General features: G+C 42.4%; 2 protein-coding genes across 8 annotated transcripts in view; both read right to left on the bottom strand.

Annotated features, from left to right (window-relative positions):
* Nucleotides 1–25825, bottom strand: part of LOC121543844 (protocadherin gamma-C5) — a 183473-nt gene that overhangs the window by 119269 nt on the left and 38379 nt on the right. Inside the window, exon 1 of one of the 7 annotated variants that reach the window (XM_041854065.2) lies at nucleotides 14759–17349. The exons of 3 other annotated variants lie outside the window; for them this stretch is intronic. In XM_041854065.2, the coding sequence (XP_041709999.1) occupies nucleotides 14759–17176 (2418 nt within the window). In that variant the 5' untranslated portion in view covers nucleotides 17177–17349. Of the gene's footprint in view, nucleotides 1–1282; nucleotides 3871–8262; nucleotides 10864–11724; nucleotides 14316–14758; nucleotides 17350–25825 lie in introns of those variants that run through there. 3 more of the 7 variants (XM_045208003.1, XM_045208005.1, XM_041854060.1) reach the window with 3 other exon arrangements.
* On the bottom strand, nucleotides 4589–7357 carry LOC121537878 (protocadherin gamma-A11-like). The gene is made up of 2 exons (XM_041845512.2): nucleotides 4750–7357; nucleotides 4589–4627 (listed from the first exon to the last, which is right to left on the bottom strand). Exons 1-2 carry the CDS (start codon nucleotides 7177–7179, stop codon nucleotides 4589–4591), a joined length of 2469 nt encoding a protein of 822 aa, XP_041701446.2. The 5' UTR covers nucleotides 7180–7357.

Here is a 25825-nt window from a genome sequence, read left to right as displayed (position 1 = left end):
CGAGTTGAGTTGATGGCAAAGAGCTCGATTTAGGTCTCATCTGACCACAACACTTTCACCCAGTTCTCCTCTGAATCATTCAGATGTTCATTGGCAAACTTCAGACGGGCCTGTATATGTGCTTTCTTGAGCAGGGGGACCTTGCGGGCGCTGCAGGATTTCAGTCCTTCACGGCGTAGTGTGTTACCAATCGTTTTCTTGGTGGCTATGGTCCCAGCTGCCTTGAGATCATTGACAAGATCCTCCCGTGTAGTTCTGGGCTGATTCCTCACCGTTCTCATGATCATTGCAACTACACGAGGTGAGATCTTGCATGGAGCCCCAAGCCAAGGGAGATTGACAGTTATTTTGTGTTTCTTCCATTTGCGAATAATCGCACCAACTGTAATCACCTTCTCACCAAGCTGCTTGGTGATGGTCTTGTAGCCCATTCCAGCCTTGTGTAGGCCTACAATCTTGTCCCTGACATCCTTGGAGAGCTATTTGGTCTTGGCCATGGTGGAGAGTTTGGAATCTGATTGATTGATTGCTTCTGTGGACAGGTGTCTTTTATACAGGTAACAAACTGAGATTAGGAGCACTCCCTTTAAGAGTGTGCTCCTAATCTCAGCTCGTTACCTCTATAAAAGACTCCTGGGAGCCAGAAATCTTTCTGATTGAGAGGGGGTCAAATATGTATTTCCCTCATTAAAATGCAAATCAATTGAAAACATTTTTGACATGCGTTTTTCTGGATATTTTTGTTGTTATTCTGTCTCTCACTGTTCAAATAAACCTACTATTAAAACGATAGACTGATCATTTCTTTGTCAGTGGGCAAACGTACAAAATCAGCAGGGGATCAAATACTTTTTCCCTCACTGTATAAGAACAAGGGAGGGTATACTGCATGAGAGAGCGAGGCAGCCGCTATAAAAAGTCGCTGTCCACAAAGGGTGGTGCTGAAACGACATTAAACAACTACAGAGTTACAAATAGATCTATATCACAAGCAAATATGCTCTGTTCGAAAAACATTTATACAAGCTCAGCAGACATACAACTCTGCACACATACAACACATACCTAAACCTATTCATAGGTAACAAAAAAACTATACACAATCCTTGATTTACCGCTATAATATTGCAAAGAGAGAGCAACCCAACCTCTGAGATACCGAAAAAAAGATTCAGGCACCAGAGGAGAATAGTTGAAAATGTAAATGTAATGTAAAATGGGCATATTGTTAAGATGTACTCCAACAAAATGAGCTACATTATTTAAACTCCAATAGACTCACCTCTAGTGGGGAGTCTGGCTCATCCAGGATGTTCTTTTCACTCTGAATCCGCTGCATCGTCCCTGTAGAACTGGGGTCCATTATCAGTACGTTCTGACTACAGGGTCTGGCGAACTTACTGTCACTCTTTCTGGAGTCAGTCGTCCTGCACACCTCGTAATTGTACACGTGCTGTAGAGTTCCTGTCCCCAAAGTGTCTGCGTAACGCGGTGGATAATACGGAATAACCGGTAGATTGGAATGATAGTGGATGCGAGACTGTCTCCATCTGTATATTTTCACTGATAAAATAACCACTAAACATGTGATGAACAGAAATGAGACTACAGCCAGAGCCAAAACTAAGTAAAAAGTAAGGTTGTCATTGTACTCCTTGTCGTGCGTAAAGTCAGTGAACTCCGAGAGCACTTCAGGGAAGCTGTCCGCCACCGCCACGTTAACATTGACTGTAGCTGAACGAGAGGGCTGCCCGTTGTCCTCCACTACAACAGTGAGCCTTTGTTTCACAGCATCTTTATCAGTGACTTGGCGTATGGTTCTTATTTCACCATTCTGTAAGCCCACTTCAAACAGCGCCCTATCTGTCGCTTTCAGCAGTTTATACGAAAGCCAGGCATTTTGTCCAGAGTCCACATCAACAGCCACCACTTTAGTGACAAGATAGCCCACATCTGCTGAACGAGGCACCATTTCAGCCACCAGAGAGCTGCTAGTCTGGACTGGGTACAGAACCTGAGGAGGGTTGTCGTTCTGGTCTTGGATGAAGAGGTTGACACTCACGTTGTTACAGAGTGGGGGAGAGCCACCATCTTGCGCCTTAACCACTAGTGTGAGCTGTTTGATTTGTTCATAATCAAAGGAGCGCACCGCATGTAAAACTCCAGTTTCAGAGTTAATGGATATGTAAGTAGAGACTGGAGTGCCACTGGTCTGCGTGTCCGCCAAGAGGTACGAGATTCTAGCATTTTGATTCCAGTCAGAATCCCGTGCGCTGATCGTAAATATGGAAATTCCAGGAGAGTTATTCTCTGTGATATAAGCAGAGTAGGTACCTTTATCGAAAAATGGGGCATTGTCATTTACGTCAGAGATTCTAAGGTGTAATGTTCTGGCGCTAGAGAGAGGAGGCGAACCAGAATCGGTCGCTGTTATGGTTATGTTGTATTCTGGTGTCGTTTCTCTGTCAAAACCTATATCTGAGATCAAAGTATAATAACTACTTAAAGACGATTTGATCTTGAACGGCAGGTTAGTATCTATAGAGCATGTAATCTGTCCGTTTCTGTCTGAATCAGCGTCTTTTACATTTATAACGGCTATCGTGGTTCCAGGAGGAGCATCTTCAGACACAGGGCTGGAGAAAGACATGACGTTTATAAGTGGTGCGTTGTCATTTATGTCAAGAACTTCAATTACAACTTTACTGGAGTCTGTTAATCCACCCTGGTCTTTAGCCTCTACTCTAACTTCGTATTTCTTATCTTTCTCATAATCTATCTGGCCTGAAACAGAAATAGAACCAGTCACCATATCAATGGTAAATATATCAACTATATTCCCTTTCAACTTCGAAAAATAGTAAGAAATATATCCATTCGATCCACTGTCTGCATCGCTGGCATTCACGGTTGTAATATAAGTGCCTTTTGGAGCGTTTTCCATCACAGTAGCCCTGTACACTGGCTGGTTAAACACAGGAGCATTGTCATTGGCATCTAGGACAGTGATCTCAATATTTACAGTGCCAGATCTCTGAGGATTTCCACCGTCTACAGCAATTAGCTTTAAAGAAAGATGAGGATGCTTCTCTCTGTCTAACGACTTCTGGAGGACCATCTCTGCATATTTACTACCGTCCGGATTCGTATGTTGCTTTAGAACAAAATTATCGTTGGGAGTTAAAATATAATTTTGTAGGGCGTTAAGTGTTACATCGGGATCCACTGCACTCTCTAGTAGAAATCTCGCACCGACACTAGCTGATTCGCTAATTTCAAATTGTAGGTCTTTAATGGGAAAAGCAGGAGCATGATCATTTTCATCTAGAATTTCCACTGTAATACGATGCAGCTCAATGGGATTTTCTAGAATAATTTCGAAGCTGAAGCTACACGGTGTGACGTCGCCACAAAGCTGCTCTCGGTCTATTCTCTCACTCACGACTAGAATCCCTTTGTCCATCTTCAGCTCTGTGTACTGATTGCTTTCTCCGGTCACGATACGGGCCCGGCCCGCTCGTAGCCTTTTCAAACCCAATCCCAAGTCTTGAGCTACGTTACCAATAAGAGAGCCTGTCTTCATCTCCTCCGGAATGGAATACCGGATTTGGCCACTGACAATATGACTGAAATACAGAAGAAAAATCAATACTTGCCACCGCAATCCACACAAACGCCATTTTAGGCATTTAGGTTGAAGGAATCCTTCAAATGCCATAGCCAAGAAAGATTAAACCCAACAAGAATATTCCTTATACTGGATCCAAAGAAACGGTGAGGAAATAAGTAAATGTTTCGCTTTAACTCAGCCTATTTTCACTTAATTGTTGTTATATATTGATCAGAGCGAGTGTGTCTGTGTCGCGCCCTGGCTCGTATGAAGCGCAGAGAGTCATTCCCTCTCTTCTGGTAGAGCGCAGTGATAGGGGAGGGGATTGCACTCTCTGACAACATTGGAAAACAATTATTTCACTGATCAACAGCGGCCCTTAGAGTCCAAAACATGAACACTGCATGATACTTGAACATGTAAAACCGTTCAGAAATGATTAAACGCTGCACAGTATTATTTTATTTCCAAAAAAATGTATATAAATCATATTGACTTAACATTTCACTTTCTGATATCTAAATAAATGCAAGTTTCATCTCTACAATTATATGACCCAAAAATAAATAAATACAACTACAATTTTATAGCCTACTAAAAATGTCCACCATCACATCAACTTCAGATTGGATCGTGCGAAAAATAGTATTCCACAACCGTCCTAACCACGACGGAACACTACAACCCAAAACTGGGCCTATGTTGAAAGTAATATGATTCGTAAATGCTAAAATCTATAGCGACATTTGTTCAATAGACAGCGAAGCAGCCCTCTGCTGGTATAAAGACTGAAGGGTCGCTGTCCACACAGGGATGGTAATGAAATGGCATTACAGCGCTACATAATTACCAATATATCACAAGCACTTATGCTCAGTTCGAAATACATTTCTACAAGCTCAGCAGACATACAACTCAGCAGACATACAACACGAGCCTAAACCTTTTCATAGGTAACAACAATACATTATCCTTGAACTAACGCTGCAATATTGCGAAGAGAGAGCAACCCAACCTCTGAGATACAGACAAAGAGATTCAGACACCAGATGAAAATTGCTGCAAATATAAAATAAATGATATCGTAGGGATGTACTCCCCCACAAAAAGCTACTTTGTTTAAACTCCAATAAACTCACCTCTAGTGGGGAGTCTGGTTCATCCAGGATGTTCTTTTCACTCTGCAGCCGCTGCATCGTCCCTGAAGAACTGGGGTCCATTATCAGTACGTTCTGACTACAAGGTCTGGCGAACTTACAGTCACTCTTTCTGGAGTCAGTCGTCCTGCACACCTCGTAATTGTAAACGCGCTGTAAAGTTCCTGTCCCCAAAGTGTCTGCGTAACGCGGTGGATAATACGGAATAACCGGGAGATTGGAATGATAGAGGATGCGAGACTGTCTCCATCTGTATATTTTCACTGATATAATAACCACTAAACATGTGATGAACAGAAATGAGACTACAGCCAAAGCCAAGACTAAATAAAAAGTAATGTTGTCATTGTATTCCTTGTCGTGCGTAAAGTCAGTGAACTCCGAGAGCACTTCAGGGAAGCTGTCCGCCACCGCCACGTTAACATTGACTGTAGCTGAACGAGAGGGCTGCCCGTTGTCTTCCACTACAACAGTGAGCCTTTGTTTCACAGCATCTTTATCATTGACTTGGCGTATAGTTCTTATTTCCCCATTCTGTAAACCAACTTCAAACAGCGCACTATCCGTGGCTTTCTGTAGTTTGTACGAGAGCCAGGCATTCTGTCCAGAGTCCACATCAACAGCCACCACTTTAGTCACAAGATAGCCTACATCTGCTGAACGAGGCACCATTTCAGCCATCAGAGAGCTGCTAGTCTGGACTGGGTAAAGAACCTGAGGCGCGTTGTCATTATGGTCTTGAATTAATATGTTGACACTCACATTGCTACTGAGTGGAGGAGAGCCTCCATCTTGCGCCTTAACCACGAGTTTAAGCTGTTTTATTTGCTCATAATCAAAGGAGCGCACCGCATGTAAAACTCCAGTTTCTGAATTAATGGATATATAAGTAGAGACTGGAGTTCCACTGATCTGCGTGTCCTCCAAGAGGTACGAGATTCTGGCGTTTTGATTCCAGTCAGAGTCCCGCGCGCTGACAGTAAATATGGACATTCCAGGAGAGTTATTCTCTGTCACGTAAACGGAGTATGAGCTCTGATGAAACAATGGAGCATTGTCATTTACGTCAGAGATTCTAAGGTGTAATTGCCTGGCACTTGAGAGAGGAGGCGAACCAGAATCTGTCGCTGTTATAGTTATGTTGTATTCTGGTGTCGTTTCTCGGTCAAAACCTTTATCAGAGATCAAATTGTAATAACTTGTTATCGACGATTTTATCTTGAACGGGAGATTAGTATTTATAGTGCATGTAATCTGTCCGTTCCTCTCGGAATCCCCGTCTTTTACATGTATAACGGCTATCGTAGTTCCAGGAGGAGCACCTTCAGACACAGGGCTGGAGAAAGACATGACGTTTATAACTGGTGCGTTGTCATTGACATCAATAACATCTATTACAATTTGGCTGGTGTCTGTGAATCCGCCCTGGTCTTTAGCTTCTACTCTAATTTCATATTTCTTATCTTTTTCAAAATCGATATGCCCCAAAACTGATATGATTCCTGTGTCCTTATCTATGACAAATATATCCGCTATGCTCCCCTTCAATTTTGAAAAGCTATACGTTATATGTCCATTCGATCCACTGTCTGCATCACTTGCATTCACGGTTGTAATATAGGTTCCCTTTGGTGCATTTTCCATCACAGTAGCCCTGTACACTGACTGGTTAAACACAGGCGCATTGTCATTCACATCTAAGACAGTGATCTCTATATTTACTGTGCCAGATCTCTGCGGATTTCCACCGTCTACAGCGATTAGCTTTAAAGAGAGACGAGGATGCTCCTCTCTGTCTAACGGTTTCTGAAGAATCATCTCAGCGTACTTACTACCATCTGGATTGGCAAGTTGTTTTAAAACAAAATTGTCATTTGGTGTTAATACATATTTCTGTAAATCATTTACGCCTACATCGGGGTCTTCTGCGTTCTCTAATATAAAGCGCGCACCTATTGTGGCTGACTCACTTATTTCCAATTTTAAGTCACTATTTTGGAAGGTGGGGGCATGATCATTCACATCAAGAATTTCCACAACAACGCGATGCAGTTCAATAGGGTTTTCTAAAATCATTTCGAAGCTGAAGCTACACGGTGTGACGTCGCCACAAAGCTGCTCTCGGTCTATTCTCTCACTCACGACTAGAATCCCTTTGTCTGTCTTCAGCTCTGTGTACTGAATGCTTTCTCCGGTCACGATACGGGCCCGGCCAGCTCGGAGCCGTTTCAAATCCAACCCCAGGTCTTGAGCAACATTACCGATAAGAGAGCCTTTCTTCATCTCCTCTGGAATGGAATACCGGATTTGGCCTCTGACAATATGATTGAGATAAAGGAGTAAAATAAGTACTTGCCACCGCAGTCCACACAAACGCCATCTTTTAGGTTGAAGAAGTCCTATAAATTCCATAGCAAACAAATAATACAATCCACAAGTAAATTTCTTATAGGGTATTCTCAAAAATGGTGACCAAATACTATTCGATGTTTTGTTTCAATCCAGACTATATTCACTGCCCTTTTTAAAATCTATGAATCAAAACGAGTGTTTCGTTCTCGGTCGCGCCCCGCTTCGTATGAAGTGCAGATAGTCTCTCCCTCTCCTCTGGTAGAGCGCAGTGATTGTGGAGGGGACTCCACTTATTAACAACAATGGACAGCAATTCTTTTACTGATCAACAGCGGCCCTCAGAGTCCAAAACATGAATATCATAATACACTTGAACATATAAAACCGTTCAGAATTGATTAAACACTGGACAGCATTATTTTATTTCCAAAATGATCTATATACGAATCACTAGCTAAACACTTCAATTTCACTTCACTTTATGCAATCTAAATACATGCAAGGTTCAACACTACAATGCTATGACCAACAAAGGAAAAAAACTACAATTTTAACGCCTTCTAAAAAATGCCACCATCCCATCAACTTAATATTGGACCGTGGTAAAAAAGAAGTCAATGGAACAGCCGTCCAAACCATGACTCAACACTACAAACCAATACCTATGTATGTTGACAGTAATATCATTGGTCAATGCTAAAAAGTATAGCGACATTATAGACATAGGTAAGAACCAGGGATAATACACAGTGAGAGAGAGAGAAGCCGCCCTCTGCTGCTATGAAGACAGAAGTATCGCTGTCCACAAAGGGTGGTGCTGAAACGGTATTACAGCCCTACAGAATTACCAATATATCACAAGCACTTATGCTCAGTTCGAAATACATTTCTACAAGCTTAGCAGACATACAACTCAGCAGACATACAACACGAACCTAAACCGTTTAATAGGTAACAAAAAAACAAACATAATCCTTGATTTACCGCAATAAAATTACAAAGAGAGAGCAACCCAACCTATGAGATACCAATAAAAATAGTAAAAAACCCGGGGGAAATAGTTAATCATTTAAAAAGGCATATTGTAAAGATGTAGCTACTCAAACAAAGCTTACATCATTATTTAAACGGAAATAAACTCACCTCTAGTGGGGAGTCAGGTTCATCCAGGATGTTCTTTTCACTTTGCAGCCGCTGCATCGTCCCTGTAGAACTGGGGTCCATTATCAGTACGTTCTGACTACAGGGTCTGGCGAACTTACAGTCACTCTTTCTGGAGTCAGTTGTCCTGCACACCTCGTAATTGTACACGTGCTGTAGAGTTCCTGTCCCCAAAGTGTCTGCGTAACGCGGTGGATAATATGGAATAACCGGGAGGTTGGAATGATAGAGGATGCGAGACTGTCTCCATCTGTATATTTTCACTGATATAATAACCACTAAACATGTGATGAACAGAAATGAGACTACAGCCAGAGCCAAGACTAAGTAAAAAGTCAGGTTGTCATTGTACTCCTTGTCGTGCGTAAAGTCAGTGAACTCCGAGAGCACTTCAGGGAAGCTGTCCGTTACCGCCACGTTAACATTGACTGTAGCTGAACGAGAGGGCTGCCCGTTGTCCTCAACTACAACAGTGAGCCTTTGTTTCACAGCATCTTTATCAGTGACTTGGCGTATAGTTCTTATTTCCCCATTCTGTAAACCCACTTCAAATAGAGCCCTGTCTGTCACTTTCTGTAGTTTGTACGAGAGCCACGCATTCTGTCCAGAGTCTTCATCAACAGCCACCACTTTAGTGACAAGATAGCCCACATCGGCTGAACGAGGCACCATTTCCGCAACCAGGGAGCTGCTAGTCTGGACTGGGTACAGAACCTGAGGCCCGTTGTCATTCTGATCTTGGATGAAGATGGTGACACTAACATTGGTACTGAGTGGAGGAGAGCCTCCATCTTGCGCCTTAACCACGAGTTTAAGATGTTTGATTTGCTCATAATCAAAGGAGCGCACCGCATGTAAAACTCCACTTTCGGAGTTAATGGATATGTATGTAGAGATTGGACTTCCACTGATCTGCGTGTCCTCCAAGAGGTACGATATTCTCGCGTTCTGATTCCAATCAGAGTCCCGCGCGCTGACAGTAAATATGGACATTCCAGGAGAGTTGTTCTCTGTCACGTAAGCAGAGTAGGTACCTTTATCGAACAATGGGGCATTGTCATTTACATCAGAGATTCTAAGGTATAAAGTCCTGGCGCTAGAGAGAGGAGGCCAACCAGAATCTGTCGCTGTAATTGTTAAGTTGTATTCGGGCACCGCTTCTCGGTCAAAAATCGAATCTGTTATCAAATTGTAGTAATTAGTCAATGAGGATTTGATCTTAAATGGAAGGTTAGTATCTATAGAGCATGTAATCTGTCCGTTTCTCTCAGAATCAGCATCTTTAACATTTATAATAGCAATAGTGGTGCCGGGAGGAGCATCTTCAGACACAGGGCTGGAGAAAGACATGACGTTTATAACTGGTGAGTTGTCATTAACATCAATAACTTCAATTACAACTTTACTAGAGTCTGTTAAACCTCCCAGGTCTTTAGCTTCTACTCTAATTTCATATTTCTTATCTTTTTCAAAATCGATATGCCCCAAAACTGATATGATTCCTGTGTCCTTATCTATGACAAATATATCCGCTATGCTCCCCTTCAATTTTGAAAAGCTATACGTTATATGTCCATTCGATCCACTGTCTGCATCACTTGCATTAACGGTTGTAATATAGGTTCCTTTTGGTGCATTTTCCATCACAGTAGCCCTGTACACTGACTGGTTAAACACAGGCGCATTGTCATTGACATCTAGGACAGCGATCTCTATATTTACTGAGCCAGATCTCTGCGGATTTCCACCGTCTACAGCGATTAGCTTTAAAGAGAGACGAGGATGCTCCTCTCTATCTAACGGTCTCTGAAGAATCATTTCAGCATATTTACTACCGTCAGGATTCGCATGTTGCTTTAGAATGAAATTATCGTTCGGAGTCAAAATGTAATTTTGTAGGGCGTTGAGGCCTACATCAGCGTCCTCTGCACTTTCTAATAGAAATCGTGATCCAATGGTAGCCGATTCGCTGATTTCAAAATGTATGCCTTTATTTGGAAAAGCAGGGGCATGATCATTTACATCTATAATTTCTACTGTCACACGATGTAGCTCCATTGGATTTTCTAGAATCATTTCGAAACTAAAGCTACACGGTGTGACATCACCACAAAGATGCTCTCGGTCTATTCTCTCACTCACGACTAGAATCCCTTTGTCTGTCTTCAGTTCTGTGTACTGAATGCTTTCTCCGGTCACGATACGGGCCCGGCCCACCCGGATCCGTTTCAAATCTAATCCCAGGTCTTGAGCTACGTTACCGATAAGAGAGCCTTTCTTCATCTCCTCCGGAATGGAATACCGGATTTGGCCACTGACAACATGACTTAGATACAGGAGAAAAATGAGTACTTGCCACTGCAGTCCACACAAACGCCATCTTTTAGGTTGAAGGAATCCTTTAAATTCCATAGCCAACAAAGAATAACATCCACCCGAATATTTCTTATATCGTATCCTCAAAAATGGTGAGCAAATACTATTCGATGTTTCGTTTCAATCCAGACTGTTTTCACTGTCCTTTTCTTATCTATGGATCAAAACGAGTGTGTCTCTCTCTGTCCCGCCCCGCCTCGTATGAAGCGCAGTTTCTCCCTCTCCTCTGCTAGAGCACAGTTATAGGGGAGTAGACTCCACTGACTGACAACACTGGACAGAAATTATTTCACTGATCAACAGCGGCCCTCAGAGTCCAAAACATGAACATCATAAGACACTTGAACATTTAAAACTTTTCAGAAATGATTAAACACTGGACAGCATTATTTTCTTTCCAAAAGTATCTATATACAAATCACTAGCTAAACACTTCACTTTTTCAATTTAAATAAATGCAAGGTTCATCACTACAAAGCTATGACCAACAAAGGAAATAAACGGCCATTTTATAAACTACATACAAATTATACTATGCCATTAACCAGATTGGATCGTGAGTAAAAACAAGTCAATGGAACAGCCGTCCAAACCATGACTCCACACTATGTATGTTGACAGTAATATGCTTGGTAAATGCTAACATCTAAAGCGACATTATAGACAGAGGTAAGAACCAGGGATAATACCGTGTGAGAGAGCGAAGCAGCCCTGCTATAAAGACGTGTCGTTGTCCATACAGGGTGGTGCTGAAACGGCATTACAGCGCTACATAATTATCAATATCTCACAAGCACTTATGCTCTGTTCGAAATAGGTTACATTTATAAAAACTTAGCAGACATACAACTCAGCACACACACAACAGGAACCTAAACCTTTTTATAGGTTACAAAAAAGAAAAAATACATAACCCTTGCTTTACCCCTATAAAATTGCGAAGCGAGAGCCATCGATAAAAAGAGTAAGAACCCCGGGGGAAATATTTCAAAATGTAAAAAAAAAGGCATATTGTAAAGATGTACTCAAACAAAATGAGCTACTTTATTTAAATTCCAATAAACTCACCTCTAGCGGGGAGTCTGGTTCATCCAGGATGTTCTTTTCACTATGAATCCGCTGCATCGTCCCTGTAGAACTGGGGTCCATTATCAGTACGTTCTGACTACAGGGTCTGGCGAACTTACAGTCACTCTTTCTGGAGTCAGTCGTCCTGCACACCTCGTAATTGTACACGTGCTGTAGAGTTCCTGTCCCCAAAGTGTCTGCGTAACGTGGTGGATAATACGGAATAACCGGGAGGTTGGAATGATAGAGGATGCGAGACTGTCTCCATCTGTATATTTTCACTGATATAATAACCACTAAACATGTGATGAACAGAAATGAGACTACAGCCAAAGCCAAGACTAAGTAAAAAGTCAGGTTGTCATTGTACTCGTGCGTAAAGTCAGTGAACTCCGAGAACACTTCAGGGAAACTGTCCGCCACCGCCACGTTAACATTGACTGTAGCTGAACGAGAGGGCTGCCCGTTGTCCTCAACTACAACAGTGAGCCTTTGTTTCACAGCATCTTTATCATTGACTTGGCGTATAGTTCTTATTTCGCCATTCTGTAAACCAACTTCAAACAGCGCCCTGTCTGTCGCTTTCTGTAGTTTAAACGAGAGCCAGGCATTCTGTCCAGAGTCCACATCAACAGCCACCACTTTAGTTACAAGATAGCCCACATCTGCTGAACGAGGCACCATTTCAGCCACCAGAGAGCTGCTAGTCTGGACAGGGTACAGAACCTGAGGCGCGTTGTCGTTCTGATCATGAATGCTAATTTTCACTGTGGCATTGCTGCTGAGAGGCGGGGAGCCTCCATCTTGAGCTTTGATATACATCTCAAATGATTTAGTTTGCTCATAATCGAAGGAGCGCATCGCCTGGATGACACCTGTCTCTGCATTAACAGAGATGTAAGACGACATTGGATTTCCATTTAATTTAGATTCTATGAGCAGGTAGGACACGCGTGCATTTTGACCCCAATCTAAGTCGTGCGCCCTCACAGAAAACATTGAGACCCCCGGAGAGTTGTTTTCCATCACATTAGCAGAGTATAAACTCAGCTCAAAAACGGGCGCATTGTCATTAACGTCTGAGATTCTCAGTGTGATGATTTTACTAGCCGAGAGGGGTGGGGTACCCTCATCTACCGCTGTGAATGTGATGTTATATTCGACATTGCGCTCTCTGTCTAAAACACCATCTGTGATAAGGGTGTAATAGCTCTTTAAAGACGACTGGATGGCAAACGGGATATTACTATTTATCGTACAATCTACCTTTCCGTTTTTATCAGAATCTATGTCTTTGACATTTATTATAGCCACGGTAGTGCCACTAATCGCATCCTCGGATACTGGACTAGAGAATGACGTCAGTGTAATCAAGGGGACATTGTCGTTCACATCAATAACATCAATTATTACTTTTGTGGAAGCACTTTGTCCTCCTTGGTCTTTGGCTTGTACGCCAAGCTCGTAGTGTTTATTCTTTTCATAATCAATTGGTCCATTGACTGTTATGTCGCCTGTATTGTCATCCAATGCAAAAAGCTCAGCAAAGTTATTAGACATGCGCGTAAAATAGTAAGTAACTTGACCATATGAGCCCTCGTCTTTATCTGTTGCGCGCACGGTTGTCACTAAAGTTCCTTTAGGTGCATTTTCTGTTACTGTTGCTTTGAAATTAGGCTGTGTAAAAACAGGGACATTATCATTGGCATCAAGTACTGATATATGTATTTTAAGTGCCCCAGATCTCTGCGGGTCCCCGCCATCCACAGCAGTCAATGTCAGAGGCAGGTTATCATTTTTCTCTCGGTCTAAAGGCGCATACAGATACATCTCCACATATTTACTGCCGTCGGGACCAGTCTGGATTTTAATGTTGAAATTATCGGTAGGGTGCAATGTGTAGCCCTGAAGCGCGTTGATACCAACGTCGGGATCTGTCGCACTCTCCTGCAATATCTTTGTCCCGGGCAGAGCAGACTCAGAGATTTCTAATTTGATTTCCTTTTCGTTAAAAAAGGGAGCATTATCGTTAACATCTAGTATTTCTACTAGAATACTATGCAGCTGCATCGGATTCATCATAATCATCTCGAAGCTCAAGCTGCAGGGCGATGTCTGGCCGCAAAGCTGCTCCCTGTCTATCCTCTCTCCCACGACCAGGGTCCCTTTGTCTACATCCAACCTGATATACTCGCTGCTATCGCCAGTAACAATGCGAGCACCTCCCGATGTCATTCGTTTAGCATTCATTCCTAAATCCTCCGCCACATTTCCAACAAACGAGCCCTTTCTCATCTCCTCTGGAATAGAGTAACGAATCTGCCCGAGAATCATCTGGAAAAGGCAAACAAGAACAAAGGCATGTACTTGCCGTTTGAGACAGCGCCCATTTCTGGCAGAAGCCGTGGCCTCAAACCAAATTATCGAAATCCACATGATACAATAAGACCACACAAGCTGTATCCAAATGCGATGAAACACTGCTCGTCAATGTTGAGGCTCTTAGAATCCATCAATGTAAAAGCTGACGTCGACAAAACAGAATACTGACAAAAAGGAGATCCAAGAGGGCATTCGTGATGGTCCCTCCAATCACTGACACATTGAGAGAATATGGGAGGTACAGAGGAAGTAAAGCAGTATTTAAATCGACTAAAGTTTGCTTTTAAGACCAACAGCGGCCCTCAGAGTCCAATATAGGAATAGCCAGCTGGTAGTCACTCAATATAAAGACCTGAGAAAGGCATGCATATTCTCTCAAAGATATCAACCAGAAACCGAATTTCAAATATTATGAATAAAAAAAGGTTGTTTGCATGAGGAGAAAGACCACAAAGGGATAGATGATGTAAATAGCACACACCACTTCTCAAATGTTCCTACAGCTGGAGGCGCAAAACGCCAGCATGGCACCCATTACCAAAGGACGTTTTATGACATGTCAACATTCACTGACGTTTTACTACAACATATTGGACATATTGAGATGTATTCCAATGCCATTTGCTATATAATTTAAACTGATTTAACTCACCTCTAGTGGAGAGTCTGGTTCATCCAATATGTTCCTTTCACTCTGCATCCGCTGCATCGTCCCTGTAGAACTGGGGTCCATTATCAGTACGTTCTGACTACAGGGTCTGGCAAACTTACAGTCACTCTTTCTGGAGTCAGTCGTCCTGCACACCTCGTAATTGTACACGTGCTGTAGAGTTCCTGTCCCCAAAGTGTCTGCGTAACGCGGTGGATAATACGGAATAACCGGGAGGTCGGAATGATAGAGGATGCGAGACTGTCTCCATCTGTATATTTTCACTGATATAATAACAACTAAACATGTGATGAACAGAAAGGAAACTACAGCCAAAGCCAAGACTAAGTAAAAAGTAAGGTTGTCATTGTACTCCTTTTCGTGCGTAAAGTCAGTGAACTCGGAGAGCACTTCAGGGAAGCTGTCCGCAACTGCCACGTTAACATTGACTGTAGCTGAACGAGAGGGCTGCCCGTTGTCCTCCACAACAACAGTGAGCCTTTGTTTCATTACATCTTTATCATTGACTTGGCGTATAGTTCTTATTTCCCCATTCTGTAAGCCGACTTCAAACAGCGCCCTGTCTGTCGCTTTCTGCAGTTTATACGAGAGCCAGGCATTCTGTCCAGAGTCCACATCAACAGCCACCACTTTAGTAACAAGATAGCCCACATCTGCTGAACGAGGCACCATTTCAGATACCAGAGAGTTGCTAGTCTGGACTGGGTACAGAACCTGAGGTGCGTTGTCGTTCTGGTCCTGGACTAATATTCTAACAGCCACCAATGAACTGAGAGGTGGAGACCCCCCATCTCGGGCAGTGACGTTGAATTCAAACGACTTGATTTGTTCGTAATCGAATGACCTAACAGCATGGATGGCGCCATTTTCTGAGTTTACTGAGACGATAGAGGACACAGCCATCCCGTTAACCTGTTTATCATCAATAAAGTAGGAGACACGAGCATTTTGTCCCCAATCAGCATCACTCGCCCTCACTGCGAATATAGAAAACCCTGGCGAGTTGTTTTCCTGAATAGATTTACTATATTCAGGTTGAACAAACTTGGGTGGGTTGTCATTGACATCTGATACTTTAACTGTTATGTTCTTACTGCTAGAGAGAGGCGGAGAGCCTTCATCTGAAACTGTAACAGTGATGTTGTACTCAGACACCGTTTCTCTATCCAAAGGACTTTCGGTGACTATTGTATAATAATCAGTTAACGATGACTCTATTTTGAACGGAATATCTGCATTAATAGAGCACAGAACGACACCGTTACCATCCGAGTCTGCGTCCTCTACATTAAAAACAGCTACAGTGGTACCAGGGGGAGAATCCTCGGAAATCGAATTAGAAAATGACATGAGCTGTATTGTGGGGACATTATCGTTTTCATCAATAATTTGAATGAAAACTTTACATGTATCCGTATATCCCCCTTTGTCCCTCGCCTGTACATTTAATTGATAATTCCTTGTCTTTTCAAAATCCAGTTTTCCTACCACTTTAATCTCTCCTGTGTCCACATTAAGCTCAAACAGCTCCTTCGCCTCTTTAGCAACATGAGCGATGGAGAAAGTGACCTCTCCATTCAATCCTTTATCTGCATCATTTGCACTGACGGTGGTTATCAAAGTCCCCCTTGGAGAGCTCTCTTTAACGTCTGCTTTATAAGCTGGTTGACCACACACTGGTGCATTATCGTTAGCATCCAGCACTGTAATATGGATGCTGACAGTGCCAGATCTCTTAGGGTCGCCGCCGTCGGTAGCTATAAGCACCAGAGACAGAGTCTCCTGCTTCTCCCTATCTAAAGGGCTCTGCAGTATCATCTCAATGTATTTACCACCGTCGGGTTGACCATGTACCTGTAATTTAAAGTTATCTGTCGGTCTTAGAGAGTAATTCTGTATACCGTTAACACCAACGTCTGGGTCGACGGCGCACTCCAGAGAAAAGCGCGTACCGGACACGACAGATTCACTGATTTCCAAATTGATTTCATCCTTTGGAAAATACGGCATATTATCATTAATGTCGCGAACCTCGACTGTAACCCGATATAACTGAATGGGGTTTTCTATAATAAGCTCAAAGGTGAAGCTACAAGGCGTAGTCTGTCCGCATAGCTCCTCTCGGTCGATTCGCTCTTTAACAACAAGGAGCCCTTTGTCTCGGTTGAGATCTACATACTCTCGTGCTCCTTTTGTTATAATGCGAGCTTTACCCGACACTAGCCTCTTCACGTCCAAGCCTAAATCTCTACCAATATTTCCAACGATCGACCCCTCTGCCTGCTCCTCGGGTATGGTATACCGTGCCTGCCCAGTCACGGAATCTAGGGCGCACAGACAAAGAATGAAAAACAGTACTTGCCATCCGCCTCTGACGCCTGTCGAACACCAATCATCCATTCCACCGAATAAAAACAGATAACTGATATATTTACTCCTTTAATTATACAATATAGCTGGTCTGTATATCCAAAAATGAGAAAAAAAACCTACTGTATTTCCGAAAGAAACGAATGAAAATATTGCATGGGACGTCTATGCCAAGAGCTCTCTGTCCGTTTCAGAAGGTCTATCTGTGTCTGTCAGTGAGAGACGGAATATAGGACGGGCCCACTGCGCCACTCAGAGAGAGAATAAACGTCTCGAGTGTATCATTGATCAACAGCGGCACTAAGAGTCCAAACACCGCAAACGCAATGCAGAAACACACAAATCCACACGTTTCACATGCACCAAAACTTCAATCGGTATTCATTAACGCACAGCCGAGGGAAACTAAGATTTGATAACAAAACAAAGTATTGGAAACTACAGTAGTTCTAAAGTGCTTCTGAAAAAAGACAAAATAATGAATTGAATAAAATGAATCATATCATCTCAGAATATGTAGGGATATTATAAATGCACTATAAGCATCACCGGAGTAATGGTCTGTTGGTCCAGCACCAGTGCGGTGGACAGCGACAGGACGAATGATCAAAAATGGCAGAGCTAAACAACTTCTTTTAGTTTCCAAGCCACATATACAAAACAACCTCCACATATCATTTTTCTCATAAATACGTGGTCTTTTTCTGTTTGTTTGTAAGGTAAAAAAAAAAAAAAAAAAAAGTACAATGGTGATTGTAATGTAAAAATGGAAGACCAGTATTTATTTTGATTTGACTGATTTTGCACCTTGTACAAGAAAAATAGAACTTGGAAAAAAACAAATAAGTAGGTCGGCTTTCGTTTCAATATCTAACCATCAATGCTGTATTGGTCCTCTGTAGCTCAGCTGGTAGAGCACGGCGCTTGTAACGCCAAGGTAGTGGGTTCGATCCCCGAGACCACCCCATACACAAAAAAAATGTATGCACGCATGACTGTAAGTCGCTTTGGATAAAAGCGTCTGCTAAATGGCATATTATTATTATTATATTATTACTACCTAGACGCTTGAAAAACGGTATGCTATTTACGTGGTCATTTTCTGTTTGTTTGTAAGGTAAAAAAAAAAAAAAAAAGTACAATGGTGATTGTAATGTAAAAATGGAAGACCAGTATTTATTTTGATTTGACTGATTTTGCACCTTGTACAAGAAAAATAGAACTTGGAAAAAAACAAATAAGTACGTCGGCTTTCGTTTCAATATCTAACCATCAATGCTGTATTGGTCCTCTGTAGCTCAGCTGGTAGAGCACGGCGCTTGTAACGCCAGGGTAGTGGGTTCGATCCCCGGGACCACCCATACACAAAAAAAAATTATGCACGCATGACTGTATGTTGCTTTGGATAAAAGCGTCTGCTAAATGGCATATTATTATTACTACCTAGACGCTTGAAAAACGGTATGCTATTTAGCTTAACACTTTCTAGGCATGAAGTAGGCCTACATCACACAAAAATAACACTTGCTCAATTGACAACAGCAGAAAAGAGGCAAGGTATACACTGTATGAGTGAGCAGAGCAGTCCACTTGTTCGCTATCAAGACAAAAAGAGGCGCTGCCCACACAGAGTGGTGCTGAAACAGCAGCAATTCTTTCGGAAATACAGTCGTGCTCTGTTGGAAATTATTTTCAAAAAATTCCGCAACCATTAAAAGCTAACCTAAACCTATTTTTACATGACTAAAAACACAATCGTTAATTTACCAAAATACCATATAAAAGGTTAAAGATACTGAGAAAATGAGCCTCGAGGCTCCAGACGAATATAGCTGAAAATGGTATGTAAACTGCAAAAAAACTCACCTCTAATGGAGAGTCTGGTTCATCCAGGATGTTCTTTTCACTCTGCATCGTCCCTGTAGAACTTGGGTCCATTATCAGTACGTTCTGACTACAGGGTCTGGCGGAATTACAGTCACTCTTTCTGGAGTCAGTCGTCCTGCACACCTCGTAATTGTACACGTGCTGTAGAGTTCCTGTCCCCAAAGTGTCTGCGTAACGCGGTGGATAATACGGAATAACCGGGAGGTTGGAATGATAGAGGATGCGAGACTGTCTCCATCTGTATATTTTCACTGATATAATAACCACTAAACATGTGATGAACAGAAATGAGACTACAGCCAAAGCCAAGACTAAGTAAAAAGTCAGGTTGTCATTGTACTCGTGCGTAAAGTCAGTGAACTCCGAGAGCACTTCAGGGAAACTGTCCGCCACGGCCACGTTAACATTGACTGTAGCTGAACGAGAGGGCTGCCCGTTGTCCTCCACTACAACAGTGAGCCTTTGTTTCACATCATCTTTATCATTGACTTGGCGTATAGTTCTTATTTCCCCATTCTGTAAACCCACTTCAAACAGCGCCCTATCTGTCGCTTTCTGCAATTTATACGAGAGCCAGGCATTCTGTCCAGAGTCCACATCAACAGCCACCACTTTAGTGACAAGATAGCCCACATCTGCTGAACGAGGCACCATTTCAGCCACCAGGGAGCTGCTAGTCTGGACTGGATACAGAACCTGAGGCGCGTTGTCGTTCTGATCTTGTACGTAAATGAGAACAGTAGTATTACTACTAAGGGGTGGGGAGCCTCCATCTTGCGCTTTGATGTGTATTTTGAACTCCTTAACCTGCTCATAGTCAAGTGAACGCACTGAGTGAATGACACCTTTCTCAGAGTTAATTGAAAAGTAGGTGGAGACTGGGTTTCCGTTTAGCTCAGTGTCAATTAGATAATAAGAGATGCGTGAGTTTTGGCCCCTATCTGGATCCGTCGCTTGGATCGCAAGCACAGAAACACCGGGATAATTGTTTTCCACAACGTGGGTACTATACACATTTTGACTAAAGCCTGGTGCGTTATCATTAACATCACTGATGTCTAAAACAACAGTTTTCATGCTTGACAACGGCGCCAACCCTTCATCGGTGGCAGTGAGAGTAATGTTGTAGCTAGACACTTTCTCCCGGTCTAAGCTCTTCTCAGTTACCAACGTGTAGTAGTTTCTGAGAGAGGTCTTTATCTTAAAAGGGAGATTTTCTTCGATTCTTAAATGCACCTGTCCATTTTTACCAGAATCTACATCCTGGACACTTATCAATGCCACAACTGTGCCAGGAATACTATCCTCTGGGATTTTACCAGAAAATGATGTCATGGTTATGATCGGACTATTATCATTAACGTCTAGAATCTCAATTATTAGTTTACTTGCGCCTGTCAGACCCCACGGATCTTTAGCTTGAAGGTTTATTTCGTAATTCTGAACAGTTTCGTAATCTATGGCACCAGTGAGCTTTATTTCCCCAGTATGGGGATCTATATGGAACAAAGGTGGTGTACCCTCCTCCATATGCGTAAAGGAATATGTCACATTTCCATTATACCCTTGGTCTGCATCGATGGCACTTACTTTGGCTACAACTGTGCCTCCCAACGCGTTTTCTACAACAGTGACTTTGTACAAATACTCTGTGAACACAGGCGCATTGTCATTTGCATCCAGAACAGTAATATGTATCTTAACGGTTCCAGACCTCTGTGGGTCCCCGCCATCGACTGCAGTTAATATCAGGGAGTGTTCGCTCTGTTTTTCACGGTCAAGTCCAGACTGCAACACCATTTCTGCGTATTTACTTCCATCAGCTCGACTATGTTGCTTGAGCACAAAATTATCGGTTGGTTTAACTGTGTAGCTTTGCAGTGAGTTCATACCCACGTCAGGGTCAGCGGCACCATCTAATAAGAAAACAGTCCCTATCGGCGAAGACTCCCCAATTTCCAGATTAATGTCTTTTTTTGAAAACACGGGGGCGTTGTCATTTATGTCTTCAATTTTGATGATAATCGAATATAATTCAAGTGGGCTTTCAAGAATAATTTCTAAACTGAAGCTACACGGAGATTTCTGTCCGCACAATTTCTCCCTGTCAATCCTTTCCTTAACAACCAGATGTCCTTTGTTCTGATTTAGCTCTACATATTGGTTATTACCGTCTATAACTAACCGCGCCCGGCCTGAAACCAGCCTCTTTATGTCCAAACCCAGGTCTTTCGCCACATCTCCGACAAACAAGCCCTTTCTCATCTCCTCTGGTATAGAATATCGAATTTGTCCATTCACTGCACTCAGTACGCAGACAAGCAAAATGGAGACTCGTACTTGCCATCTCAAACCCCAGAATGCACTTTTCAAAGCCTCGCCAGCGCTCATCCTCCTAAAAATATCCATAACGTTACCCAAAACTGGAAAATATGTAATGCAATCCAAAACTCCAATACAACAGAAAAGCCAATGTTAGAGATCTATTTTGCTCAAGAAGATATGGTTGTACTCCGTTAAAACTGCTTCGATGGTTGTGTGCGCAATGATCCTTGCTTGGTCTTGTCACTGACATATAGTTGCCTTGCAGCAGCAGTTATATGCGCCTGAGCTGAGATAGGTCTCTTGGACAACAGCACCACTCAGAGTGAGTGTGCAGAACGACATCATAGGCTTATTAACCCTCTATTGAAATGATTGACCAACGAATGATTACCCCACCAAATGTTGTCTCATACATCATGAAACGGAACGTCTCGTGTCAAGGGAGCAGCACCTCAGGGTTGTAAACATCAGAAGTGAGTGCTGTCTCAAAAACATTATGTACATACAGCCCTGAATGTGTCTAATGGGACACTAATGCCAGCTATCAGATTATATTTCTGTTACCAAAACATTTCAAACCTTTTTACATTGACTTGACAGTAGTAAAACAGCAGCTTATAATGTCAGTTGTCAAGTGGGTTAGAGATTGGATATCACTGTGCCATGACATGGTAATGCTGGTTTGTTACTAAATAACCACCACCTGAGGGCAATGAACAGCCATAGCATAGACTACTGATGTATATTACACTGACATTATGTACACTGACTGAGTGGACAAAACATTAGGACCACCTGCTCTTTCTATGACAGACTGACCAGGTGAATCCAGGTGAAAGCTACGATCCCTTATTGATGTCACTTGTTAAATCCACTTCAAATCGGTGTAGATGAAGGGGAGGAGACAGGTTAAAGAAGGATTTTTAAGCCTTGAGACAATTGAGACATGGATTGTGTTTGTGTGCCATTCAGAGGGTGAATGGGCAAGACAAAAGATTCAAGTGCCTTTGAACATGGTATGGTAGTAGGTGCCAGGCGCACCTGTTTGAGTGTGTCAAGAACTGCAACGCTGCTGGGTTTTTCACACTCAACAGTTTCCCGTGTGTATCAAGAATGTTCCACCACCCAAAGGACATCCAGCCAACCTGACACAACTGTGGGAAGCATTGGGGTCAACATGGGCCAGCATCAGTGTGGAACGCTTTCGAAACCATGGCCCGACGAATTGAGGCTGTTCTGAGGGGAAAAGGGGGTTCAACACAATCTTAGGAAGGTGTTCCTAATCTTTTATACACTCAATTTATGTATGAGCAAAGCAAATCAACTAGCAAAACAAACCCTGTTTACACAGGTTCCCTTTATAACACAGTCACAAAGCCATTGTGAGGTCAGTTTTAGAACTCTGCACTACAAAATTAGAGGTGAGCACACACTCCACCCTCCACCCTCCCTCCAACAGAAATGGGTTGTATGATCCACATGCACAACAAGACATAGTCACAGGTCAAAAATCCATAGAAAACAACAATTTGCCAATGAAGTTCACACACAAATATATGGTTTGGTTGAAAATAAGTCTAGCATCAAAGCGATGCAGTGACCCTCTAATACTAGTCTCGAGCTGAGTAGAGCACGACCAACTCCGGAGCCTGCACGTGTCAGTTTGGATTTCTCTCCTCCCATCTCAATCGTGCGCACTCACTCCCGCTATGACTGGGCTACCGAACCTCACACGCACGCGCACATACACGCGCACACGCACGCACGCGCACACGCACAGATATGTGTGGTCCAGTAGTCATCCCTGTATGAATCTGAGATCCAATCTGATAAGTCCAGTGACCTACATCTGAGATAGGAGAACAATCTTTCGGCAGAAAAAGGGCCAGTTCAACACTCCACTATTGACATAGAAATCATACTAATACTGCCTTCTAATCTCAAAGCTACCACAGTGATTTGTGTATTTGTCCACAAGGTTGATCAGCTTAGGTCAGCTTAATGTGTATTTGGTATTGTATTAGGATCTCCATTTGCTACTGCTAAAGCAGCAGCTACTCTTCCTGGGGTCCACACAAAACATTACATAATACAGCACAAGGACAGAACTACATGCATTTAAAATAAGAATGCACACTTTCATATATTTATGCCTTCATAATCGTGTGATTCATAGATGCTACTGAATGCAGGTGAAACACACGAAAACTAAAATGGAAATGCAATAACAAGGAGGTGCATGGCAAATAGGCTGACACTTTTCGTTAAATTCCCCTGACGTGAATATAGCAACCTTGTTTCTATAGTGACTGCCCGTAATGGGTATCCTGGGGTCAAATATAGACTTTTTACAGTTACCACCTGCAATGGATTTCATTAGGTAAAATGCAACATTCATGAACATGCCTAAGTAACCAGGCCTTGAATCTTGAGCCTTGTTACAGTCTACCACCCATGACGGGCAGTGGTGTAAAGTACTTCAGTAATAGTTGAAAGTACTACTTAAGTAGTTTTTGGGGGTATCTGTACTTTACTTTACTATTTATATTTTTGACTACTTTTACTTCACTACATTCCTAAAGAAAATGATGTACTTTTTACTCCATACATTTTCCCTGACACCCAAAAGTAGTCGTTACATTTTGAATGCTTAGTAGGACAGGAAAATTGGCTAATTCACACACTTATCAAGAGAACATCCCTGGTCATTCCTACTGCCTCTGATCTGGCGGACTCACGAAATGCATGCTTCGTTTGTAAATTATGTCTGAGTGTTGGAGTGTGCCCCTGGCTATCCATAAATGTAAAAAAACAAGAAAATGTTGCCGCCTGGTTTGCTTTATATAAGGAATTTGAAATTATTTGTACTTTTACTTTAACTTTTGATACTTAAGTATATTTTAGCAATTACATGTTGTTGTTTTTTTACATCAAGTATTATTATTTCAATTCATAGGATTCTTACAATACATGTATAGATATATTAAAATATATATATATATATATATTACAAATCTACTGAACAGTACATCATGTAGTCTCAGAAATAGTGACAAATTATTGATACACATTCATGGATGTCAAGGCCCATTGGTAAAGAGTTCAGAAATGTCAGCTGCTGCTTTTTTCCATGTGTCCATAGTGGACACCTTGGCCCTGTGGATCCTGGCCGTGGAGAGATCCATAACTACAATTTCCTTAAATGAGAGCAGCCATTGTTGCAATGGTAACTGATGAGGTGGAATCCACCTTTGTACAATCATTTTCTTAGCAGCTGTGGTTCCGGCCAACCACACTCTCCGTTGGCATTCTGACAAGTGCAATTGACTTTTGATACTTAAGTTTATTTAAAACCAAATACTTTTAGACTTTTACTCAAGTAGTATTTGTGACTTTCACTTTTACTTGAGTCATTTTCTATTAAGGTATTTTTACTTTTACTCAAGTATGACAATTGGGTACTTCTTCCACCACTGATGACGGGTTAGCTGAGATATAGTGTAACATGTTACAGTCTACCGCCCATGAAAGGTTAGCTGAGGTATAGTGTAACGGATTGCAGGCTTTGGACCTGCTCATGAAATGAACAAGGTCCCTGTGAATCAGATGGAGGTGTTACACTCCTGCTCATGTAAACTGAACCAGAATCAGTTGGGAGTTTCACCTAAGGTCCTTAGCTCCTATTGAGCCTTTCACCTCAACCACCGCGATCAGAGTTCAATCAATCAATCAATCAATCAATCAATCAATCAAATGTATTTATAAAGCCCTTTTTACATCAGCAGATGTCACAAAGTAATTATACAGAAACCCAGCCTAAAACCCCAAACAGCAAGCAATGCAGATGTAGAAGCATGGTGGCTAGGAAAAACTCCCTAGAAAGGCAGGAACCTAGGAAGGAACCTAGAGAGAAACCAGGCTCTGAGGGGTGGCCAGTCCTCTTCTGGCTGTGCCGGGTGGAGATTATAAGAGTACATGGCCATTAAGGTCAGATCGTTCTTCAAGATGTTCAAACGTTCAGAGATGACCAGCAGGGTCAAACAGACATGAACGCAGCAACCTTGAATCGTGTGGAGTTTCCTCCCGCTAAAGTTTAAACTTAATGGTTTCCACCTCAGCAACGGGTCATACATTTCCACCTTCATTCCCCAACACCACATTCACACCCAGCAGCGTCCACCAGTCACACACACACACACACACATCAGTATATACTTAGATATCAACTCAAGGACAGAACTACATTTAGGAGTGTGTGATTTTAGTAGGTCACACAGGTGGACCCCCTAGCTGTCAGCATTAAAACAGCTGACTGCACCATTCCTGCTGTGCTCTGCTGTGGCACAGAGCAAGGCATTAGCATGTTATGTAGCCGCAAACCACAACACTCCCCACATTATGTCTGTGTATTATTCATTTGGCGGCCCCACATTAGGAGGCAGTGGGATAAATATTAATGCCAGATGA

Source organism: Coregonus clupeaformis, chromosome 3 (genome assembly GCF_020615455.1).
Source record: "Coregonus clupeaformis isolate EN_2021a chromosome 3, ASM2061545v1, whole genome shotgun sequence".
NCBI lineage: Eukaryota > Metazoa > Chordata > Actinopteri > Salmoniformes > Salmonidae > Coregonus > Coregonus clupeaformis.
This window is presented reverse-complemented; position numbering and strand designations above follow the sequence as displayed.

Coding starts and splice junctions, on each gene's coding strand:
- LOC121537878 (XM_041845512.2), bottom strand. CDS start 7,179: ATGGAATTTATAGGACTTCTTCAACCTAAAAGATGGCGTTTGTGTGGA. Junction 4,628..4,749: donor AACCAGACTCCCCACTAGAG/GTGAGTTTATTG, acceptor TCTGTATCTCAG/AGGTTGGGTTGCTCTCTCTT.